At 42.7% G+C, this 21,876-nt stretch overlaps 1 protein-coding gene across 4 annotated transcripts in view; it reads right to left on the reverse strand.

Moving 5' to 3' along the window:
- The window catches only part of LTBP1 (latent transforming growth factor beta binding protein 1), a 388,845-nt gene that overhangs the window by 220,493 nt on the left and 146,476 nt on the right, over positions 1-21,876 (reverse strand). For all 4 annotated transcript variants that reach the window (XM_058668099.1, XM_058668100.1, XM_058668098.1 and 1 more), the window contains exon 4: positions 13,931-14,100. In XM_058668099.1, coding sequence (XP_058524082.1) covers positions 13,931-14,100 — 170 coding nt within the window. The remainder of the gene's footprint in view (positions 1-13,930; positions 14,101-21,876) is intronic.

Genomic DNA, 21,876 nt, shown 5'->3' on the forward strand with positions numbered 1-21,876 from the left:
TCAAAGCCAAAAGTTGGGAACTCATAGATTTCCCAAGTAGGCGACTGGGACCCAACTACTTGCACCACAGGACCACATTCAAACAACCCCAGCGGCATCTTAATCACTGTACCAAATACCCACCCTGATTTCCCCTAATTCTATAAATAAAATGTGTAATGATCTGGAAGGTGTTTAAATTTTTCACGTTTCTAAGAGTCCATTCACTTTGTAGGCCAAGAACATTACCACCCAGATGTGGCAGCTCTTACAGGAATTACCACTAGACTAGAAAATCCACCCAGAGAAATACATTCTGGTTGCCAGCTCAGGAAGACTGGCTGACAGGTTAACCCAAGGGTCTAACAACACAGAGGGGAGGCTGCATCCCAAATTTCCACCTCTTTTAGGAGCCACATCTAATTTCCTCTTTCACTCACATCATCTGTATTTTGACTCAAAATTACAGCACTATGATTTCTACCTAAAGTCATGCATTTTTCTTAACATCAAACCTGCCCTTATCCAGACCCCACCACCCCCAGCAGGACTTTTACATGCACATCTTGAGATTTTGGCATTATTTTAACTTTTCTTCTTCCCTTAGGAGTTTTCCCTCTTTAAATACCAATCTATTCTCTATAAATATAAGGAAAGGTCCTATTTTTATCCTTGGAATGAGATCAAGTATTTTTGAAGGTGCAATATATTATGCAGTGAAAAAAGAGTCTAACTTTTACCCAACAAGTAGTTTACTCACACGGCAGGGTCTCACCCAGTGTTGAAGAAAAAAATATATAGTCTGTAATAAAAGGGAATAACTAACAAAACCAAGTAATGGCTTTTTGACATTTTCATTTTCTGATCCTTTTTATAAAATGTTTTTCTTTAGCCTCACAGATGCTGACATGATTCAACTGTCTAGGCACACTTCTTCAATTTAGAAATAAACACCCCCCAGGAAGGTTGAAGCCAGGCTTCAGCCTGCTCTGGAAGGTCCCCTCTCATTCCAAAGGAAACAGACAGTAATTGGTCACATACCTCAGTCCTGGTATTCCTGCAGCTACCTGGGGTTTTTCTGTGGTTATGATCTTTGAAATGTACCCATCTACAATACAACTGGAAATGTCTGTTCTGCCCCTAATACCAGAACACTCACTAGCAGTGTGCCACCTAAAATGGACAATGACATCTGAAATGCTGTGACCACAGAGTTGAAGAAACACATCCATCCAGAAGATAAGTCTTCAATCTATCCCTTAAAAGGAGAAAAGAATGAAGAGCAAGAGCTCACTGGGTCTATTGTCTCAACTTTGGATTGAAAACATAACCCGTGGATGCTTATCATGATATAGAATCCAAGACATCATGGAAACCAAATTTTGGGGAGGGTAAAATAAGTTGCTACAGGACTGTTTTTTAAAAGGGAGATGAGGGACATCACAGTTCAAGACATTGTCCTAAGAGTTTGTCTGCCAAAGGTGAAAACCATCGAAAACATACATTTTGGTTTTGACTCGTGAATAATCTGTCTCCTTTCAAGGATCCTTTCAGGGATCCCTGTTCAAGGTCTCTGCAGCAGTAGCACTTTAAACTTCACATGCCAGCCAGGTGGGCAGAGGAGGCACTCGTGCAATGGAACATGACTTTGCTGTTGGACATGAAGCAGAATAAAGAGCAGAGTAGCCAACATGTACCTATCCCGCACTTCCAACATTCATGACTTGGGGCTGGTTGGTAGGAGCTCCCTATAGAAATAGGGGATTGGGTATGCTTCACGTGACTCGGAGTCTCTGTCCCTTAATTTTAGAACACAATTAGGTTTTATTTATCACCACACTTGTTGTTTTTCAAAAAGCAAGTAGATGGAGGCATGTGCTAGCCATCTATCACTCACCATCTCCGTAAATAACATATGTTGTTTTAACACATAGGAACAAGTCAGACTAAACAGATAACCAGGGAATGCCATTTCATGGCTTATTCATAAGTTTCAGGTAGGGTTACTTTCCTCAAGGGTCTCAGATTTTTTCCACCATATGATTGGAGAATTATGATTCTATATAACCCAATTAATAAAAAAAATCAAACTCCTTCAAAATAAATTCAGAGTTCCTGCCAAACCCAGACTAACTTCATGTCATAGCCATATTCCTACAATACCAGCACACGTGTCAGGCCAAAGTATCCAACAATTCTCATTTACATGCCTGTTTCCCTCACATAGTTTCTACCTCCTAGAAAACTCCCCATTTCCTACCTTCCATTCTGCCTCAACAAAGGGGCCCCGCCTGCCACAACACTAACCAATGCAGCACAAGCCAGAATCACAAGCCTTTCTTGTCTCTTGACTCCTCATGTACTTCTGGGTAGGCAAACTGTTCTGATTTCCCTTCTTCCTTTAGCCTCAAGCCAGCCGAAGAAAAGAGCCGGCAATTCTTCCTCCTTGAGAAAGGAACGGGTGTGTGGGAAAAGGGGAGTGACATGAATGGAATGTAAGGATTTAAAATGAAGACCAGTGATGAGAGATCATAAATATTGAGACTAGGAACACATGGGAAGACAGACAATGAGAAGGGAGCAAAGTGACTTTTACTCAAACTAATCACCAGAAGCCACAAAACCTTAAAGGAGTTGAATGCCCTCAGGCTTCTATTACTTTCACCAATAGAATGTAGAAATTTCCCTCTGACTCCAAAGGCAGCCATAAGAAACCAAATGATGCATTACACTTTACAAGATTTAAATTCCACTTAAAAAGATGTCAAAAGATAGGCCCGAGAAGAAAGCCCAAACCTTCTGGGCCCTCAAAAGGCAAGAGTGCACATCTTCATGTATCTTAAGCATTGCATTTCTTCCACACCAGCAATAAAAATCCAGGGCAAGAAAAAATAGTTATAATTTGAATGCATTATGTTAAGTTTTAGAGGTACTAAGGAAATTAAAGACATGAACATTTTTTGCCATGGCCAAAGCAACTCTCAAGCTCAATGGAGTCAAATGAAAGACAAATATGTTGAAGTAATTAGTTACATAGAAAACCAGCATTAAAAAAAAAATCTCTCAATCTGGAATTGCAGCACTAGGAATTCTAAACTTTCAGAATACCAGTTTTGTAACTTACTTCATTTTTTTTTCAGTGCAAAGTTCTCTCTGGCTGAGTTTTTGAATGACTCCATCCAATGGCACCAACTATTTCCCATGAAGGTATTACTGCCAAGTGCAATAGACCTCATCAGCAGGAAAGATTTCAGTGTAAATATTCCTTTACTTGGAGCCATCATTATATCTAGCTATGTTCCAGTGTCATGTGATAAATAAAATTGGACAATAGTTAATAAAATTAATTACTGATACATAACTATCCATTGCACATTTCTGCCTGTCAGGTTATTCATTTTCAACTTCTTTGTCTTTGACTATCATCAAGATAGGACCTGCCTTGTTGAATACTATCACGATATTAAAATATGTCCCACAAATTCCTTTAAGTACTAACAAAGTGTAATGTTCTCTCCTTAGCATGGATCAGTATTTATACTCCCGTCTAAGGAATGCAATAAAACAGAAGTGACAAGGGCTGATTTCAGAGATATTGCCCAAGTTGCTTGTCCTGGGTACCTTCTGTTAGATCACTCCCTCTAGAGGCAGTGTAACTTCCAGGTTGGAAGGACAATCAGATTATGGGAAGGTCTCAATGACAAAGAAATTAGTCTCCTACCAATGGTCATGTCAGTGAATCACCAGGAAAGCAGGTCTTTCAGCTCTAGTCACGTCTTCAAATGACTGCACCTCCTACTGAGAGCTTAAATACAGTTTCATGAAATAATGTGAACAATGACCAACCAGCTAAGGTACCTCTGAATTCTTATTTTTTTCTTTAAATTTTATGATACAATCCCACAGACTCTGGGATTTCCCTTGACATCTCCCCAGATTCACCCCCCATACTGATAACCCCTACATTGTCACAATAGTACAGTCCTTCATAAGCAGTAATAAGCCCATCATTCTGTTATTTAAGTGTATCCTGACACTGCAGGTACGGACAATGGTCCAGCATCCTATTGTCAAGATATATTTAGCAGTTTCATTGGGAATCCATTTTTTATCTAGAAGTACAGATGCATACTGCAATGTAGATACAATAATCTCTATTACATAGTTGCTATACAGTCCCTTAAATGAAAATCCATAAAACAAAATACCAATGGGAAAAAAAAATTTAAATTGACAACGCCATGAAATTGAATATCATGCTACTGAATGACCAATGTCTCAATAAAGAAATGAAAAAAGAAAACAGAAAATCTTCTTGGAGAAAATGATGCTACCTTCAGACCCAACATCAATAGAAAACAGTCAATCCAGTAAAGGAATGAGCAAAGGACTTTAACAGTTCTCAGCAAAAGAAACACAGATGGCCAAAGAAATGCATGAAAAAAAATGCTCAATATTATTAGCCATCAGAGAAATGCAAATCAAAATCACAATGAGGGCCCGGCGCCATGGCCTAGCAGCTAAAGTTCTTGCCTTGAACGCCCAGGATCCCATATGGACGCTGGTTCTAATCCTGGCAGCCCCACTTCCCATCCAACTCCCTGCTTGTGGCCTGGGAAAGCAGTCGAGGACGGCCCAAAGCTTTGGGACCCTGCACCCATGTGGGAGACCCAGAAGAGCTCCTGGCTCCTGGCTTCGGATCAGCGCAGCACCGGCCACTGTAGTCACTTGGGGAGTGAATCATCAAATGGCAGATCTTCCTCTCTGTCTCTCCTCCTCTCTGTTTATCTGACTTTCCAATTAAAACACATAAATCTTAAGAAAAAATTGCAATGAGCTAGCATTTCACCATTGTCAAAATGGCTAAAGCCATTGTGTGAAACTTTAATATTTTTGTCAAGCCAATGGTGAAGAGTGTTATACTACTACCTTGAATGGTCTACAGCTTTACTGGTCTGTGTGTAAAACTGTTGTTTTTCTACTCAAATATCGATTATTACAGTTGTCCATATTCCTACTAAATCCGAGTCCTTCTGCTTCCACTTTTTAAACTTCTTGTTCAGTGAAGTATTAAAAATGTTTATTGTGATGTAGATCTAAAATATTTTATCTGAAAAACTAAAAAAAAATAAAGGAAAAAGGAAGGTGAGGGCAAAGGGGGAGAGGGAGAAAGAGCATCACGTTCTTACAATTTTACCTACAAAAATAGTGAATGTGTTAAACACAGTTTAACAATTTAAATGCAATCAGATTTTCCCTTTGTCTCATCTAAGAGCTTGTGATCCTTTTTCAAAGAATCAGATTGTTTGGACAATTTTCAATTCACACTTTGATTTCTAACCTGAACAGATGAGTAACACATATGGCACATTTTAAACAAACAACATGCCAACATTATAACATTGAATTTGTGCATACAAAATATTCAGTATCATTGTTGACACACAGGAAGCACAAAACAGATAAGGAGGCTGGAACCAACACAGTATCTTTGATAGGGACAGATAAGCCTGCGTTCAGATTCTCTGATCTTCAGTGACAAGAATACAGCACGTTTTTGTCTAGTTTGGTGGTTTTTACTCATAATACACATCGCGAACACAGATTAAGTCATAATTTGCAAACTGGGATCTCTGACAAAAAATACTGTGAACAAGGAATTTTGCTGCATTTCCATGTTTGAGACATGGCAGAGCATGCCTGATTCATATTTACACAATACCACATTGTAGTTAGCAGGAAACATGAATTAAAGGGAGAGACGAGGGGATATTGAGGCTGACAAAAAAGGGACCCAATCCGCTCTCATAATGAACTGAAACCACATGCTCTCCATTCTACATGAGCAAGGGTCCATGAGGGCTAACTCAGTACTGCTTCTGTTCACATTCCTCTAGGGACTCTGACCTGCTGATTACACACCAGCCCTCCTGATCCCCCAGTGCTCCATGGACCTTAGGGAACTGATGGAATCAACCCACTCGCCCCTCTGTCCATCTGAGGACTCAGTCCAAGCTCTGAGAAATGACAGCGGGCAGAGTGTATCTAGGAACCAAAGCTATAACGGCAGTGAAGACTAAAGGGCAAGTGGCTGGGTTTTCCCTCTCTAGAAGATCATCGCTGATGCTCTACACAATTGGGACACACAGCTGTCAGCAGGGCAGAAATGCGGTACATGGTAGCTGAAGCACACATTTTCTCAAGTGACAGGGTGTGAGAGTAAGGCTGTATATGAAGAGATTGAAGTACCACAAGAACGGAGGAAGAGCAAGCCACCTCAGCCAGACCTCACAGAGACCGGGGACTTAACATCGGTCCTTAGAAACAGGGGAATAACCCACACCACTTAAAGGGACCACTGTAGGAAGCATCTTCAAAAAGAAAGCTCATGGAAATTACATAGTATTCTTGTTAAAAAATGTGCACACATTTCAAAAAAGTTTTATGCCAAAATATACAACTTTTATTTCCATTTTTTCCCCAGGAGTTTTTGGAGTATTCTGTGTGTTTTCCAATTGCAGCACCTTCCAGCAACACTACTGAAAGTCATATTTATATCTAAAATTAAAGCAGATACAAAAATACTCTTGATTATTGCCATTTCTTTTTGTACCGAATTACTTACCACCTAGTTCTAAATTACAAACTCCTTTAAACAGATTCTGACTCAGCTAATTTAGGCGTCACTGTCACTATTTGGGGAGGTTCTTCTGCCACACTAGCTTAGGAAGAGCGAGCCAGCCTTGGACTGGCTGGTCACGGATCAAGTACCCATCCATGTCCCAAACTACCATGGCCAGAATGAAAAGTTCCAGAACAGCATCTCTGCTCCTAGATGATCGTGTCTGATCACAACAGCAGTATCCACTGGGATATCCATTGTTAGCTCCATTGGACCTAACAAAGATCAGTCCTCATTGTTACCAATCCCTGCTGAAACAGCTACTGAAGATAAACAGATTTCAAGAGAGAAGGCATGTCAGCAGACCACAGCTATGCCTGCTCAGGGTAGAGGAAGGAAGAATGGGACTGTCTCTTACAGGCTGCACTCAGAACTGGTACACCCATCCCACCCATGCTCTGTCGGTCAAAGCCAGCCATGTGATCAGGCTCCAAATCAAGGGCGGAGTGGTGGGAGAGTCCACTAAGCAACCTAGGAAGCCACGCCAAGAAGGGTGATGGAAGAGGGAAATGCGCACAAATAACTCCATCTGCCATTTTTATTATTCATTTATTAAATGAATAACAGAGGGGAAAATAGGTCAGATAAATGTTTGTAACAAAAATGTATCTGCCTTCTTCCCTCCCTTTCAAAACAAACCAAAGCACACTTAGCTACTCCCCCACACTTCACTAAACATTTACAGCTTTATGCACACATGACTTGGGGTCAGAAACTATCTACCTATTGGAATCATCACAAACACTGGGCATAATATTTTTGATTGATGCATAAGGGAAAAATATATAAATCAAAAGATTGTATCTGGAGGGAGGACTATTCTGTAACCTTCTAAAGCAAAACAGACGCCAGCTTCAGGCTGGCTGTTGGCGGAATTTAATGGAGCGCGTGGGAGGAAGCGCTCTGGTGTCTGCTGGCTCCAAGACAGGCGGTTGCCCTGGCGAGTGCACCTGTAGCCATCAAGAGGCCTTCATTAAACAAGGAGCACAGCTGCAAGCTTGCAGGCCTGGTTAGGAGAGCACTCAATCCCACACAAGAAGCAGGGAGGCCTTGCAGGCGGCCTGGCCACCACCCTCTCAACCACTGGACAGAGGCTTCACTTTTTCCACCAAAGCTCTCATAATCTGTTTCTGGGCCACAAGGGCTTTGAAATCATCATGAAGTTTTTCATGAGAGCAACCGCAGCTTATTGCAAAGGTATTCACTTCAAAGCAAGGACTTGCAAAGAACAAATCAGTGAGCTGCAGTCAGGGCTAACATTCAAAAAAATTCACTGAACTGCAGTATACATATCAAGAAATGCACAGAAGTGTTGAGATCAATGAGTTCTTTTGGCCTCTGATCACACACATAACCAACACCCAAATTAAGGATAAAACATTAGTACTCTAACAGCCTTCACTATTCATCCTTAAAGGAGCGGAAAGAGCTTTTTACAATGCACACACATATTTGAATAGAGGAGTGTACTTACACACTCCCATCATACACATATACACACACCGAGTTTCATGGTTCAGAGTTGGCTTGCTTGAGGAATTACTGCTACTACCACACTGCAATTACCTCTTAGGGAAGCAGTTTTTCTCTTTCTAGCCCTGTGTCCACTTCCGGCTCTTGTTAAAGGAAGAGGAACTCAAGCAGTTACGTTTTAGCTTAGGTATATTTTAACTGCGATTTCCAGAGAGACAAACGGGCTGGTGGGCAAAAAAAAAAAAGACACTGATGTTGCATCTATTGGTTCATTCTCCAAATGGACTCAAGGCTGGGGTTGGGTTAGGCCCAAACCAGGAGCCATTCCTCCCAGATCTCTCTTATGGGTACAGAGACTTATGGACTAGGCTATCTTTCGTTGCACAAACAGAGAGGGGAAACAGAAGTAGAGCAGCCAGGACTCAAACTGAGGCCCATGTGGGATGCCAGCACAACAGTCAGCAACTTAACCTGCTGCCAATAAATTTTTTTAAAGATTAATTTATTTTTCTTAGAAAGTCATATATATACGTGGGTACACTTGGCTCGGGTTGGGGCAGACCAGGCTGAGTCAGTTCACGTCATCCACTGGTAAGCCCAAGCACTGAAAAAAACAAAACAGTACAAAACACAAAATGCCAAGGTGAAATGGCTTATGCCAGTAGGTAATGCAACACCCGACCAGCACACCTCCCACTGGTTTAGGTGAGGGACGAGAGTGTGATGGGCAGAGCCGGGAAGAGCTGCGATACTCATTGGTTCCAATAGAGGTCGGGGCTCAGAATAGAACCAACCCAGGGATTAAAACCATCAGCTGATGGGAGTGATGGACGGTGGTGGGCACTGTGCTTACTAGTAGTACATGTAGGAGCCTGGACTGGGAATGCCTCAAAGTTTTTTAGGGGATTCCCCTGAACAAAATGGAGGAATCAACACATTAACCAAGAAAAGATGGAAAATGGAGTAGATCAATCAACCACCTCAGCTATATGCTTCCAGCAGAAAACTGGACAAGGGGAAACTCTAAGATGGACTATGTCAATCAGTGGACTCTGCACCAGCCTCATCATACCTGGACTGTTGCTGATGATATGTTGGAGCTTCTAATTGATCGAGGTGACGCTCTGCTGGCTCTGCCTTCAAACCTGAGAGGGCCTCCCTAAGAGGCTGTTGAACTTGAACTGGACAAGTGGGATGCTGGACTCTGTATGGTGTGAACTTTTAATTAGGGAATCTCAACAGAACTTGAGCTGTGGTTATGCATCAAGGTGAAGGAATTCACCATGGGGGAAGGGTTTGGGGTGAAGGGGGTGGGGGGAATCCCAGTACCTATGAAATTGTGTCATGTAATACAATGTACTTAATGAATAAATGAATATATATATATATATATATATATATATATATATATATATATATATATATATATATAAAGAAAGTCATATATACAGAAAGAAAAGAGAGAGGAAGATCCTCCCAAGTGGTCACAAGGGCCGGAGCTGTGCCAATCCGAAACCAGGAGCCAAGAGCTTCCTCCAGGTTTCCCACATGGGTGCAGGGTCCCAAGGCCTTAGGCCATTCTCAACTACCCTACCAGGCCACAAGCAGGGAGCTGGATGGGAAGTAGGGCCACTGAAACCAGAACCGGTGCCCACATGAGGTCCCAGCGCATGTAAGGTGAGGACTTTAGCCACTAGGCTACAGTGGCTAAATATTTTTAAATATCTCTAAATAAGGAACTCAGAATTAAACTCACAGAAAAACACAGCAAAGTCTTGAGAATTATCACATGGGATGGGCATTTAATACAGAAATTAAGATTCCACTGAGAATGCCTAAATTCTGTATTACACTGCTTGAGTCCCAACTCTTCTAGTTCTAGCTTCCTGCTATGTGCATTGTGGAGGGCAGCAAGTAGCAATTCAAGTATCTGGGCCCTTGCTACCTGCATGGGAGATCTGGAGTCAGTTCCTGGCTCCTGGCTTTGCTACTGGCCTGTCTCCAGTGTTGCAGGCACTCACCCAGGAAATCAATCAGTAGCTAGTAGCTAAAAGATTTCTCTCTCCCTTCCTCCCTCCCTCCCTTCCTCACCCTCACCCTTTACCACTCAAAAAATTAGTTTTCAGGACCCGGCTCGATAACCTAGCAGCTAAAGTCCTCATTTCACATGCACTAGGATCCCATATGGGTGCCAGTCCTAATCCCGCCAGTCCTGCTTCCCATTCAGCTCCCTGCTTGTGGCCTGGGAAAGCAGTCGAGGACGGCCCAAAGCCTTGGGACCCTGCACCCACGTGGGAGACCCGGAAGAGCCTCCTGGGTCCTGGCTTTGGATTGGCTCAGCTCTAGCTGTTGTGGCCACTTGTGGAGTGAATCATCTGATGGAAGATCTTGCTCTGTCTCTCCTCTTCTCTGTATATCTGACTGTCCAATAAAAATAAATCGTTTTAAAACTTAGTTGTTTAAAAACAAATCATAAAAACGTAAGAAAGTACTGATCCCTCTCTTATATATGGTCAGACTCATACAAGGCAGATGTTTTCAGTCCCAAGGGGACCCTGAGCAAGAAGACAAGCTGATGAAATGACAAAGCCATTCCCTTGGGAACTTCCCACATCAGTGCTTTATAAGGGCTTGTTTATTATGAATCAAAACTAATCCTTTCAGCTCTAGCAAGCCTGGATTCCCTAGAAATGGGTTCCCATTCAGAGCAAAAATCAAGCAAAGCCTTCACCTTCTGGCAAGAAAATTATAAGGCTAAGTAGGCACCATCTCTTCCTCTACAAATGCAGGTTTCTCTCCTCTCCAACAGCGTTTTGCAGTTTTCCCTAGGCAAACAGTTCTTCCTCCTGGGGCCAAAGGGTGGGGTGTGTGAAACAGACATTCTGTGATTCTAGATGTTCAGGAGCCATACCGAATGACTGTAAGGAGACTGATGGTAAGAAGCCACGGGAACAGTGGCCCGAAAACTGACCCCTGACCCAGCCTGCCTGGACCCAGGGCCACTCTGAATACCTGCTTCCGCAGAACTGCTGAAAATCCCTCTAGATCTCATCCCCTTAAGGCCCACTTGCCTAAGTAAGCTTCCTGATCTTCAGCTTTGAACTTCACTCTCCACCAATCCCTGTACTTTATGGTCCCCATTCCTGCCAGCCCTGCTCCACAAATGCCCTGAGTCACGAAAGGCCCGAGTCATGAATGCCCTGAGCCATTTTGCCTGGTTGTCCGCCTATAGCTACATCTGCCAGTCCCTGACCTGGCACACCCATACCCACCTCAAGGCTATAAAGGTGCCTCTTCCCCTTTGTTCTCCCTCTCTCTACTCCTTTCTCTTTGTCTCTGTTCTGTCTCTCTCTCTGCAGTCTCTCTGTTCTGCCCTCCCACCTCCTTTGTCTTCTCTCTCTCTTCCCCCCTCTTACGCATCGTCTTTCAGCTTCAGCTTTCCCTCTGCCCCTCCGCTGCCTCCTCCTCCAAAGTAAAGGACCTCTCCTGTGGCTCTTTGTGCCTGTTGCCTTGGGTTTGTGGCAAAAATAGCTAACATCAATTTTGCAATGCATCCTACTCAATCTCAGCACCCAGAAATATCCCTAAGTTCGCCTCTGTTATGAAGTCTTTGGCTCTTGAGTTTAAAACTTCTCTCTGGCACAAATAGCTGCCCACAGAGGAATTTAAACAGAAAATTCTTCACATGAGAAGGGTTTTCCTTCATTGTTGTTTTCATATTGCTGGATAAGCTTCTCCAAAGTGTTTATAATCAGTCCATGTCTAACATTTCCCAGCTACCTCAAACTGTATTCGGCCAATCGCGTTCATGTCCACATACCTTCCTGATGAAACAGCGGCTGGATGAAACACCACTCTCCTGCTTCTTCCCCTTCCGAAGGTCAAGGCCCATGACAAGACCGCTCGCATTTTAGGCTACCCTTTGTCTACTACATCTGTCACCCACAGGTCCCATCCCTTTCTGGCTTATTCTGTCTTCTGCCCCTTCCTCTTGCTAGGTATCAATACCAATTCATTCACTTGGGCTTGTATAATTGCTACTCCTCCTTGTGTGAGCTGAAGGTTACACAACACAAAGTTCTAGGCACACATCATCACAGCCTCTTGTAAGGTATCAATAGATCTACCAAGCAGTAACTCAGTACTTTAGCCAGCCACTTTTTCAACATTCCCTGTTCAGTGTGAAAACCAGTATCTGCTCTTTGCCAGCGTAAATGTTTCCTTTGGTTCTGTAACTTCTCCAAAGGAAGAGCAGCAAACTGTTGTCACACACACCAGGCCTTCAATCTCATCCCAAAACACACCTGGTTAACTATCTTTTTTTTTAACACCATCAAAATTATCTCTTTCTGCTTGACCTTCAAATCTTTTGGCACAATATTTGCCTTTGGTATCTTCCATAAATATGAAAATAAAACATATCAAAAGCTTTTAACTTTCCCTCAAATTTCCCTTATGAACTTTTCCTTGATTTCTACTACACATCAAGTTTTCTTGGAGCTTCCTCTTGTAACTAATGCAGAATGAGAATGTGGGAAGACAGAAGGCTTTTAGGTCCTTCCTACTTCTTACACTTAATTTCTTCTTCCAATCTCCCTATTGCTACTCTTCCTCGATTTTGCTATTTCCATATTCTTCCACATCATGGTAAATTACTGGTTTTTAAAACTCTCCAAATAGCCCTCTAGCTCTCACTAAGGCTTAAGCCAAAAAGTATTTAACAAAGTGTATCTTCAGTCTTTTGTGAATGATCTGGAATTCCATGCCTAGGGACAGGGACGATCTGAATGATTGGCCATACTGCTCTCCTAGGCTCTAAGGGCTTGCTCTCCTCATAATCCCAATAAACCACACTAAACTCTTGTTCTGGAATTCAGTCATCAGAATAGCTCAGTCCTGAGGGAAGAATTCATCACATCAAGTTGGGTACAGCAGCTGGGAGATGAATAGAGGCATAGGAATCCAATTTATAAAAGATACAGACTTGAAAGGTGTCAAAGAGGAGTAAAAACTGTCTTTCTACTCATGCTAGTGCTCGTGGTGAAAGAGTTCTCCTCCATGTGGCATTCCCTTTCAACACTTAATGCACAGGCCATCCATCATGACGCTCCAGAGCAGGACGCTGCTACAAGGAGAGGGTGTGTCTAGCTCTCATCTGCGAATGGTCTGTTCCTTCCATCAGTGCATCACCCTGATACTGCCGGCTGACACTCTGTGATACCTAAATAACAGAACATCACATGACCTAGCCTTGGAGCCAGAGCTTACCCTTGCACTTTCCACACAGCCACGTATTAACCAAGCTGGCCACAGATACAGCACCTCTTTACAAATTCAGCGTCAACTCCGCCAAACCAGCAGCTAGATACGCTAAGAAGCGGGCAGACCTTGCAACAAAAATATTCAGAGTAAGCAAACCTCAGGCGGCGACACAGGACATGGCAGCATTTCACAAGGAATGGCTCTTGGAAAACTTACTAAAGGAAATATCTGATCAATGTAAACATGTCAGACCCACAACTATACCTCAAATTGGAGCAAATGTGTCTCAGAAATGGAGCCATCTCAGAGAAACAGAGGTACCAGCAGGCCACTTCAGATTTATTCCCAAAAGCCAAGAAAATCCTCAAAAGGGATACATATTAAGGACCTGTCACTGGCTCTCTCCAGAACCACCATGCGTTCTCCACAACTCTTGATTTTTACTGGGTCTGACACATGAAAGCCATCTAAACCAAACAGTGTTTCTGAAGCGCAACATTGCAGCAGGAAAATGGCTGAGTGGACCATACTCACATTGAAAAGGAGCCACAACTTGATCCGGCCCATATCTTAAAGGGAAGGAGCCTTCAGTGGACTGTTCGCTGGACATCATCTTCTGGACTGGGAAGTACTTGGGCTTGAACACATACTCCTGGTTCTGGCTGTGATGCATCAGCACATCTTGTGAGGACAGGGACGCCACTCTGGAAAACAAAGTGCAGGTAAGGAAATAAAAGGGCTTTTAGAAAAGAATGAAGAGGAAAGAATGAGAAAACTCGTGAGGCTAGCAGTGTAGCACAGTTACTGCCCCTGAAACAACAGAATCCCTTATCAGAGCACTGCTGTAAGTTCCTGCTGCTCCAATTCCAATCCAGCTCTCTACTGATGCACACTGGGTAGGTGTTGGGGAGCAAAGACAGGTAACAATGTGCCATGTGCTTGGTGCCCTGTCCTCCATGTGGGGAGACCCAGACGGAGATTTGAACTCCTGGCCTCAGCCTGGCCTATCCCTGGCTGTTGCAGGCGAGTGAAGCAGTGAATGGAAAATGGATCTCTGAATGAAAATAATGGTCAAAAACAAGAAGAGTAGAGTTTAGCCTCAGAAAGAGCATTCATTCCATGAAAGACTCAATTTTTCCTTCAAATACTATAGCTGGAGATTCATGGTGTTTAAGGAAGGAACCAACAGCCTATTGGTAGAAATCTCCAGGTAGAAGGAGCTCGGCCTGTTCAGTCAATGAGCGTGAGTGTCACCACAGCTCATTGTATCAGAGGGGCGAGAGCACTGTTGTCATAGGCTTTCATGCACAACACACTGCAGTATGCATGTATTTAAGACAAAGGCCATGCACTCCAACAAGTACATACTAGAGGAATTCAAAACGTTCATGGAAAATGCATATTACGAAAGCACTGGGTTCTAGGTTTTACAAATTTCCCTTAGCAAAGTTAACTTCTCATTTCACTTTCCCATGAACTTTCTGTTGTCCCCTATATATAATTAAGCAGATAGCATCAGGAATGGGAAAAGGAGAAACGAGAAAAAAAAAACAGTTCAGGAAGGGGATCATGTGAGAAACTCCCAGCTTTCTGATTAGACAAAGCAACTAGAAACAATTAGAGCCAGCATGGTCCAATGGGACCTTCCAGGCTTGCAGAACACTGGAGAGTTAGTTCATTATTGCCATTGAGTCTAGTCTTCCGAACCTGAAGCTCAGAATCTCCACCACTCAGCACTCAGAAAACTCAAGCTGGTCAAAATATGAATGTGTGAAACTGGAAATGAATAAAATCATTTTAACTTGTTTTTTGAAATATAAACTCTGATGAAACTTCAGGGACATACTTATTTTTTATGCTATCATCTCATAATGATATCAACTGTGCAATTCAGGCTAAAGGTTTTATGAGTACTAGTTTCTAAGACTCAGCTATAAGAAGAACAATTAATCTCAATCTCATCTCTTCAATGGTGTTGAGTCAAAACCTCCTGGGACTCCTAACCTTGATTACAATACCTTGACCTTCCTGACCTAAAGCTTTATTATCGGCCACAGTCCTCCACTGCATGTGATATGGATTTAAAAATAAACCTCTGCCCAGAGGCAATCATTCCCAGGAGGTACACGAGTTAAGAAAGACTAATAGTTCATAAAAACATATATATATGTGTGTATATATATATATATGAGAAAATGTATCAACTAATTCCAAACTTCAACAGGCTGCTGGAATTGTTAGGATCTTGCACTACAGCAGCAAACTGAGTCCTGGCTGGGAAATATTCCCTTTAGCGTAATCTGACCCAAAAGATTGGCCCTAATGAGGTGCTATCTAAATAAGAGGAAGAGAAGACACTTCAGCAGGTCAATAGAAAAGGCAAATAGTTAAAATCAACCCAAACAACCACCACCCTGCCTCTCTTCTAAAGATTCTTCAATGGACTAAATCTGTTGAATTCACTCCAGCTAGAGATGAAACAGAACCAAGCCTGGAAGAAGGTGTTCCTGAGAGACTAAGGAAGTGAAGAGGCTCAGTTGACTTGTTTGCCTGTCAATCTCTGATCTCCATGTATCACTTGGGACCTTAGGGTCTCAGGAAAGCCTGGCGAATCTATCACGGGTGTGTATTTTCTGAGACGCAACATCACGCAAGGACATTCCCTTTGTCACCAGAAGAATGACTCAATTGCTAAAGCTTAAGGCTTAACGCTGTAAACACTTGGATTTTGATGATGTAAGTGTTGTTTTGAACTCTGAGTATGTTTGGTTGGGATGGAGTTAGACGGTGAACAGCTGGGCACATCTGGTGTTGACTGATAGCGAAAAAGTCATCGCTGTCAGTCACGTGTGAAGAGCAGCCTCCCTCTCATCTCACAAGCAATGTGCTCCCCAGCAACATAGTCACTGTGTCACGACCTTGCTGGGGCCCACTGAGAGATGGACAGCCTGGCACTCCTGGAGACCCTAGGCTGCCATAAATAAGGACTGCCCAGACCAATGCCAGAGAAGGGAGCCTGTGGGTCAGCTTGGCATTTGAGCTGCTCTCACCTGTCCACCTGTCTCAATCAGTGGAGTGGGAATAGCAAGAAATGAGCTGAACATGTACATGTGCCTGGGTTCTTTTCCCCTAAACATCACAGAAAGGGAACAGATGAGTCAGATTGAGCCACACCAGGTCTAGAACTTAAGTGGTAACCCCAGGCAGCACGCCCTGACAGATATAAGCACTAGGAGCCAGCATTGTGGAGCAGCTGGCCAGCCTCAGCCTGCAACTTCAGCATCTCAAATGAGTGCCAGTTCAAGTCCCAGCTGCTCCATTTAATGATTCAGCTGACTGTTAATTTGCCTGAGAAAGCAATGACAGACAGCCCAAGGGTTTGGGCCCCTGCCACCCATGTGGAAGATCCAGAAGGAATTCTAAGTTCCTGGCTTTCGTCTGGCCCAGTCTGATCATTTCAGCCACTTGGGGAATAAACCTGCAGATAAAAGATGTATCTCTCTGTCTGGTATATACAGACACCCCGTGTCCTCACTTTCTCTTATTTTTCACGCAAAAAGTCTCACAAATGCAGAGGCTCTACAGCAACAGGCCCAGACCAAAGACTATAGTGCTATGGAGAAAAAAAGCAACCAAGCCAGACATAGCGCAGAAGCAGAGGAACCGATCCCATACTCTGGAATGAGAACAGCAGGTGTAAAGCGTGATCACTTGAACGCCTTTCTTCACTTCCTCCAATGATTGATGGTTGATGGCACTGTCTCTTCTCACATCATCCATCAGAGCAATTTCTACTCTCAACTACCTCTCAGCCACACAAATACATGTTAATTGCTTCCTTCAATTCTCTTTACCCCAGATAGTTCAGGAAAATCTCTCTTCAGTTAACTTGGGATTTTCCTCTCCATTCTCCCTTCTCAGAAAAAAAAAAAAGTGCTAACACAGGGGAATTCCCGATTAGTCGCACCAACATAGCTGTAATTCTTAAAAGGTGAAGGAGAGACTAAAATTTTTAAGATAATACCAGATTTGAAATGGAAACTTGGACGCTGATGTCATGGCATAGTAAATTAAGATGCTGCTGGTGATGTCAATATTCCTGTTAGAGTACCAGTGTGAGTCTCAACTGCTCTGCTTCCAATCCAGAACCCTGCTAATGTACTTGGAAAGGCAGCAGAAGACAGGCCAAATACTTGGGCCCCTGCTGCCCACATGGGAGATCCAAACGGAGTTCCATTCTCCTGGCTTTGGCCTGGCCAGACCTAAATGTTGCATCCATTGGACAAGTAAATCAGCAGATGAAAGATATCTGATTCTCTATTTTTCCCTCCATTCCTTCCTCCCTACTGATCTGCCTTTCAAATGAACAAATACATAGATCCTTGTTAACAACAAAAAAAGTAAGTTGTATGGTCTCCAGCTCTAAAGGATTTTGAAGGAAATTATGTGTTTCTCTTTCCTTCAAAAATGCCACCAAATTATAAATTAAGAGTAGTAAGAAGATACAAGTCCAGAGCTGATAGTGTGGCTATACTATTATATAACAACCAAATTACTGTTAAAAACGCACAAATGATGAAAAACATTCACCTGAAGTCTTCAGCGCCTCCTTAGTGGTGAGCTTTCTAGGCCACTCATCAGATGCTCCCTCAGTTCCACAAACAAGGAGTTAATGTGGACAGAGCTGGAGACTTGTTACAACATTGCTTCTGACTGGTCATACCAGCACCTTACAGGTTCCTAATCATGTTTTTGCATCATCCAGTTATAAACACAGAGACATTTACACAAATCTGACACAAAGTGACTTCTGTAGCCATGTGGAGGAAGGCATATCATAAAATCATTTTTCTTACTTCTTTTACTACAATCCACAATAAGTACAAAGTACATGGCAATGCAGTTCAGCTTGACAAATATGCATATGTTTTGTGTAACTAAACTTTATCAAATACTACTTACCCTTAATGTGAGCAAGACACCAGGCCATTTCCTTTAGTCTCTGTTAATTTGTAAAATATAGTCTTGAACCACAACATGTATTTTATGGTTTCAGGACTCTGTTGAGTGTCAACCACCAGGTGGAGGACACTGCTCAGCAGTTACTCTGAGAGCACAGACAGGGACCAATCTTCCCCAGAGCCCACAGAGTTAGTGACCAAGGAAAACATGGGATGATCATGTGAAGTAGAATCCAACCCTGTTGTCTCAATTGAAAATATACATATAAAGATTCTCCCCAACAGTAGCAAATAGTCCATACAATGGGAAAAATTAGTTTCTCTCTAAAAAAGAATAGAATTATCTTAAGTCAATCACAAAAGTTCCTGTTATAAAGAAAGGACGTCTCATTCTGGCATTGCAAGTTCCCCTAGCATAAAGGCTGACTTCTTGTCTCTTTATCCTAAAATGACAATAAGGAAAAACAAGATCATGACTGGGGAGGGAAGCAGGAGGAAGGTAGAGTCATTAGAATGGAAACCACCACTGAGATTCTGGAGACACATAATTCTATGATACATACTAACTAGTAGAATAGGGAAGGCGACAATCTATTCAAATAGGAGGCTCAAGAACATTCTCTTTCAAAAGATAATGGCACAGCCTGGCATGGAAGCCTAGTGGCTAACGTCCTCACCTTGCATGCCTGGGATCCCTTATGGCTGCCGGTTCATGTCCCAACAGGCCCATTTCCCATCCAGCTCCCTGCCTGTGGCCAGAGGAAGCAGTAGAGGATAGCCCAAAGTCTTGGGACCCTGCACCCACATGGGAGACCCGGAAAAAGCTCCTGGCTCTTGGGTTCAGATTGGATTGGCTCAGCTTGCCTGTTGAGGCCACATGGGGCGTAAACCAATGGGTGGAAGCTCTTTCTGTCTCTCTTTCTCTCTGTAAATAAGACTGTCCAATAAAAATAAATAAATCTTTTGAAGAGACGGTGAACGGCACAGAATTAAAAGGAAATGAAGAAATCCACACACTCCACAGCCTTTGCACATTGTATAGAAGAGGCTGGAAATTCTCAAAGAAGAGAAGTAGTGCACAGACTTGGAGGGTTACTCCTCTTAATATAGGCTCATGAGAGAACCTTTAAGACAAGACCTTGAAAGATGAAGGTGATGAAAGAAACTGAGGATTGCACGTGTTGCTTTAGTCTGTAGAAACTGAAAAAATTATATACACGAAAAAAGGACTTTAAAAGGAAGGTCAGGTGATAATCAGTAAATAAGCCACATCTTTGATGGCTAAAGTTAAGCTTACAGATGCCATCTAATGAGAATCAATCAAGAAGTGGTTCTGTGGCAGTGACCACTGAGAGCGCTACTAGGACTGGAGGCTCAAATGAGTGAGCAATGGGGATCAAAAGGAAATCATTACAAAAAACATCTGAAGGTTTCAAGCCTGGTTGATAGCAGGATGTTATTGGTTTAAAGCCAAGGGGATACCCAACAGTGAAGGGCAGCAGTGAGAAGAAAGCCAGTCCAGGGCTAGTGACCATCAGTCAGCAGTCCACACATAAGACTAATGGCTTGGTGCACCAAGTTGGCGCATGAACAGGGACTTCAAAGCAGACAGAAAATGTGACCAATGGAGACCCCCATAGAAAGAGGTTTGATTTGTGGATAAAATTAATCATGATGTTAAAGCTCTTGCATTAGAATCTCAGGGAATGTGAGAGGATCTAGTTTGAGACTAAGATGGATAAGACATCAGTTTGAAAAGAGCTCTGTTAGAGCAGCATGATTTCTACTAAAATTAAGCAAGAACAAACATCAAATTTATGATGAAGCTTGGATGGAAGAATGGTGAAATTACTGATGCTTTACAAAAACGTTATAGGGATAGTCCCTGAAAGAAATCAGTAGTTTACAAACGGATAGCTCAATTTTAAAAAGGATGAGATAATGTTGAAGATGAAGCCCATAGTGACAGGTCTTCCACATCAATTTGTGAGGAAAAAGTTAATCTTGTTCATGCTCTAATTTAGGAGGACTGAAGAGTAATGGCAGAAGCAACAGCTAATACCACTGACATATCAACTGGTTCAGCTTATCCAACTTTGAAAAATTGAAGTTGAGCAAACTAAACTGTTGTGCCCAGATCAGCTACAGGCAAGAGCAGATCTTTCAAAAAAAGTTTTAAGTAAATGGTATCAAGACCCTGATGGACTGCTTCAAAGAATTGAAATAGGAAGTCGAACGTGGCTTTACCAGTACAATCCTATATACAAAGTACAATCAAAGCAATGGCTACCAAGAGATGGAACTGGTCCAGTCAGAGCAAAAGTGGACCAACCAAGAACAAAGGTCATGGCAACAGCTTTTTGCAATGCTTAATGACATTTTCTTTGTTGACTTTCTGGAGGGCCAAAGAATAACAACTGCTTATTAAGAGAGTGTTTGGGGGCCCGGCAGCGTGGCCTAGCAGCTAAAGTCCTCGCCTTGAAAGCCCCGGGATACCATATGGGCGCCGGTTTTAATCCTGACAGCTCCACTTCCCATCCAGCTCCCTGCTTGTGGCCTGGGAAAGCAGTCGAGGACGGCCCAATGCATTGGGACCCTGCACCCGCGTGGGAGACCCGGAAGAGGTTCCAGGTTCCCGGCTTTGGATCGGCGCCCATCGGCCCGTTGAGGCTCACTTGGGGAGTGAATCATTGGACGGAAGATCTTCCTCTCTCTCTCTCCTCCTCTGTGTATATCTGGCTGTAATAAAATGAATAAATCTTAAAAAAAAGAGTGTTTGGAAATATTTGCCAAAGGTTTAACACAAGAATGTCTGCCACAACAGTGTTCCTGCTCATTCCTCTTATCAAACGATGGAGAATCTCCCTGGGAAATCATTAGGCATTCACCTTAGAGTTCTCATTTGGCTCTTTCAGATTCCAGTTTTATTATCTTAGAAAAAAATTTTTAAAGGGGCATCTCATTTTCTCCCAGTTAATATTGTAAAAACACTGCATTGATGTGGTTAAATTTTCAGGATCCTGTTCTTTGAGACTGACTGAATGACTGATTCCATTGTTTACAAAAATGTCTTGATCTTCTTGGAGGTTATGTTGAAAAATAAAAATTTATGTTTAAAAACAAAAAAAGATCCAGCTCATAAGGAAGGCAATTGTGTTAGTTTCAGAGACAAAAATCGGGGATAGCTCTCTGGGGAGGACGTAGGGAACACTGCCAAGTTGACAAAAAGTGAGGCTCCAAAAGGGACAACATCTGCAAAGGCAAATGTGTTTTTGAAAAATAGAAAAAGGACATCTCCACATTTGTGGAGATAACCACGCTTAGTGGTGGGGACATAAAGAGAAGATGGAGAAGGAAAAATGAGAAAAGCCATCAATTTCAGGTTCAGTAGGAAAGACAAGGAGGGATCACCTGCAAACTGCCACCGAGAAAGCAAGGACACACAAAACCAGGACGGGTCCCTGGGTTTGGTGGTAGGTGCTCAGCAGCACCACCTGTGTGCCGTAGGCAACAGAAGGA

The sequence above is a fragment of the Ochotona princeps genome, chromosome 8, assembly GCF_030435755.1.
Source record: "Ochotona princeps isolate mOchPri1 chromosome 8, mOchPri1.hap1, whole genome shotgun sequence".
In the NCBI taxonomy this organism is placed as follows: domain Eukaryota; kingdom Metazoa; phylum Chordata; class Mammalia; order Lagomorpha; family Ochotonidae; genus Ochotona; species Ochotona princeps.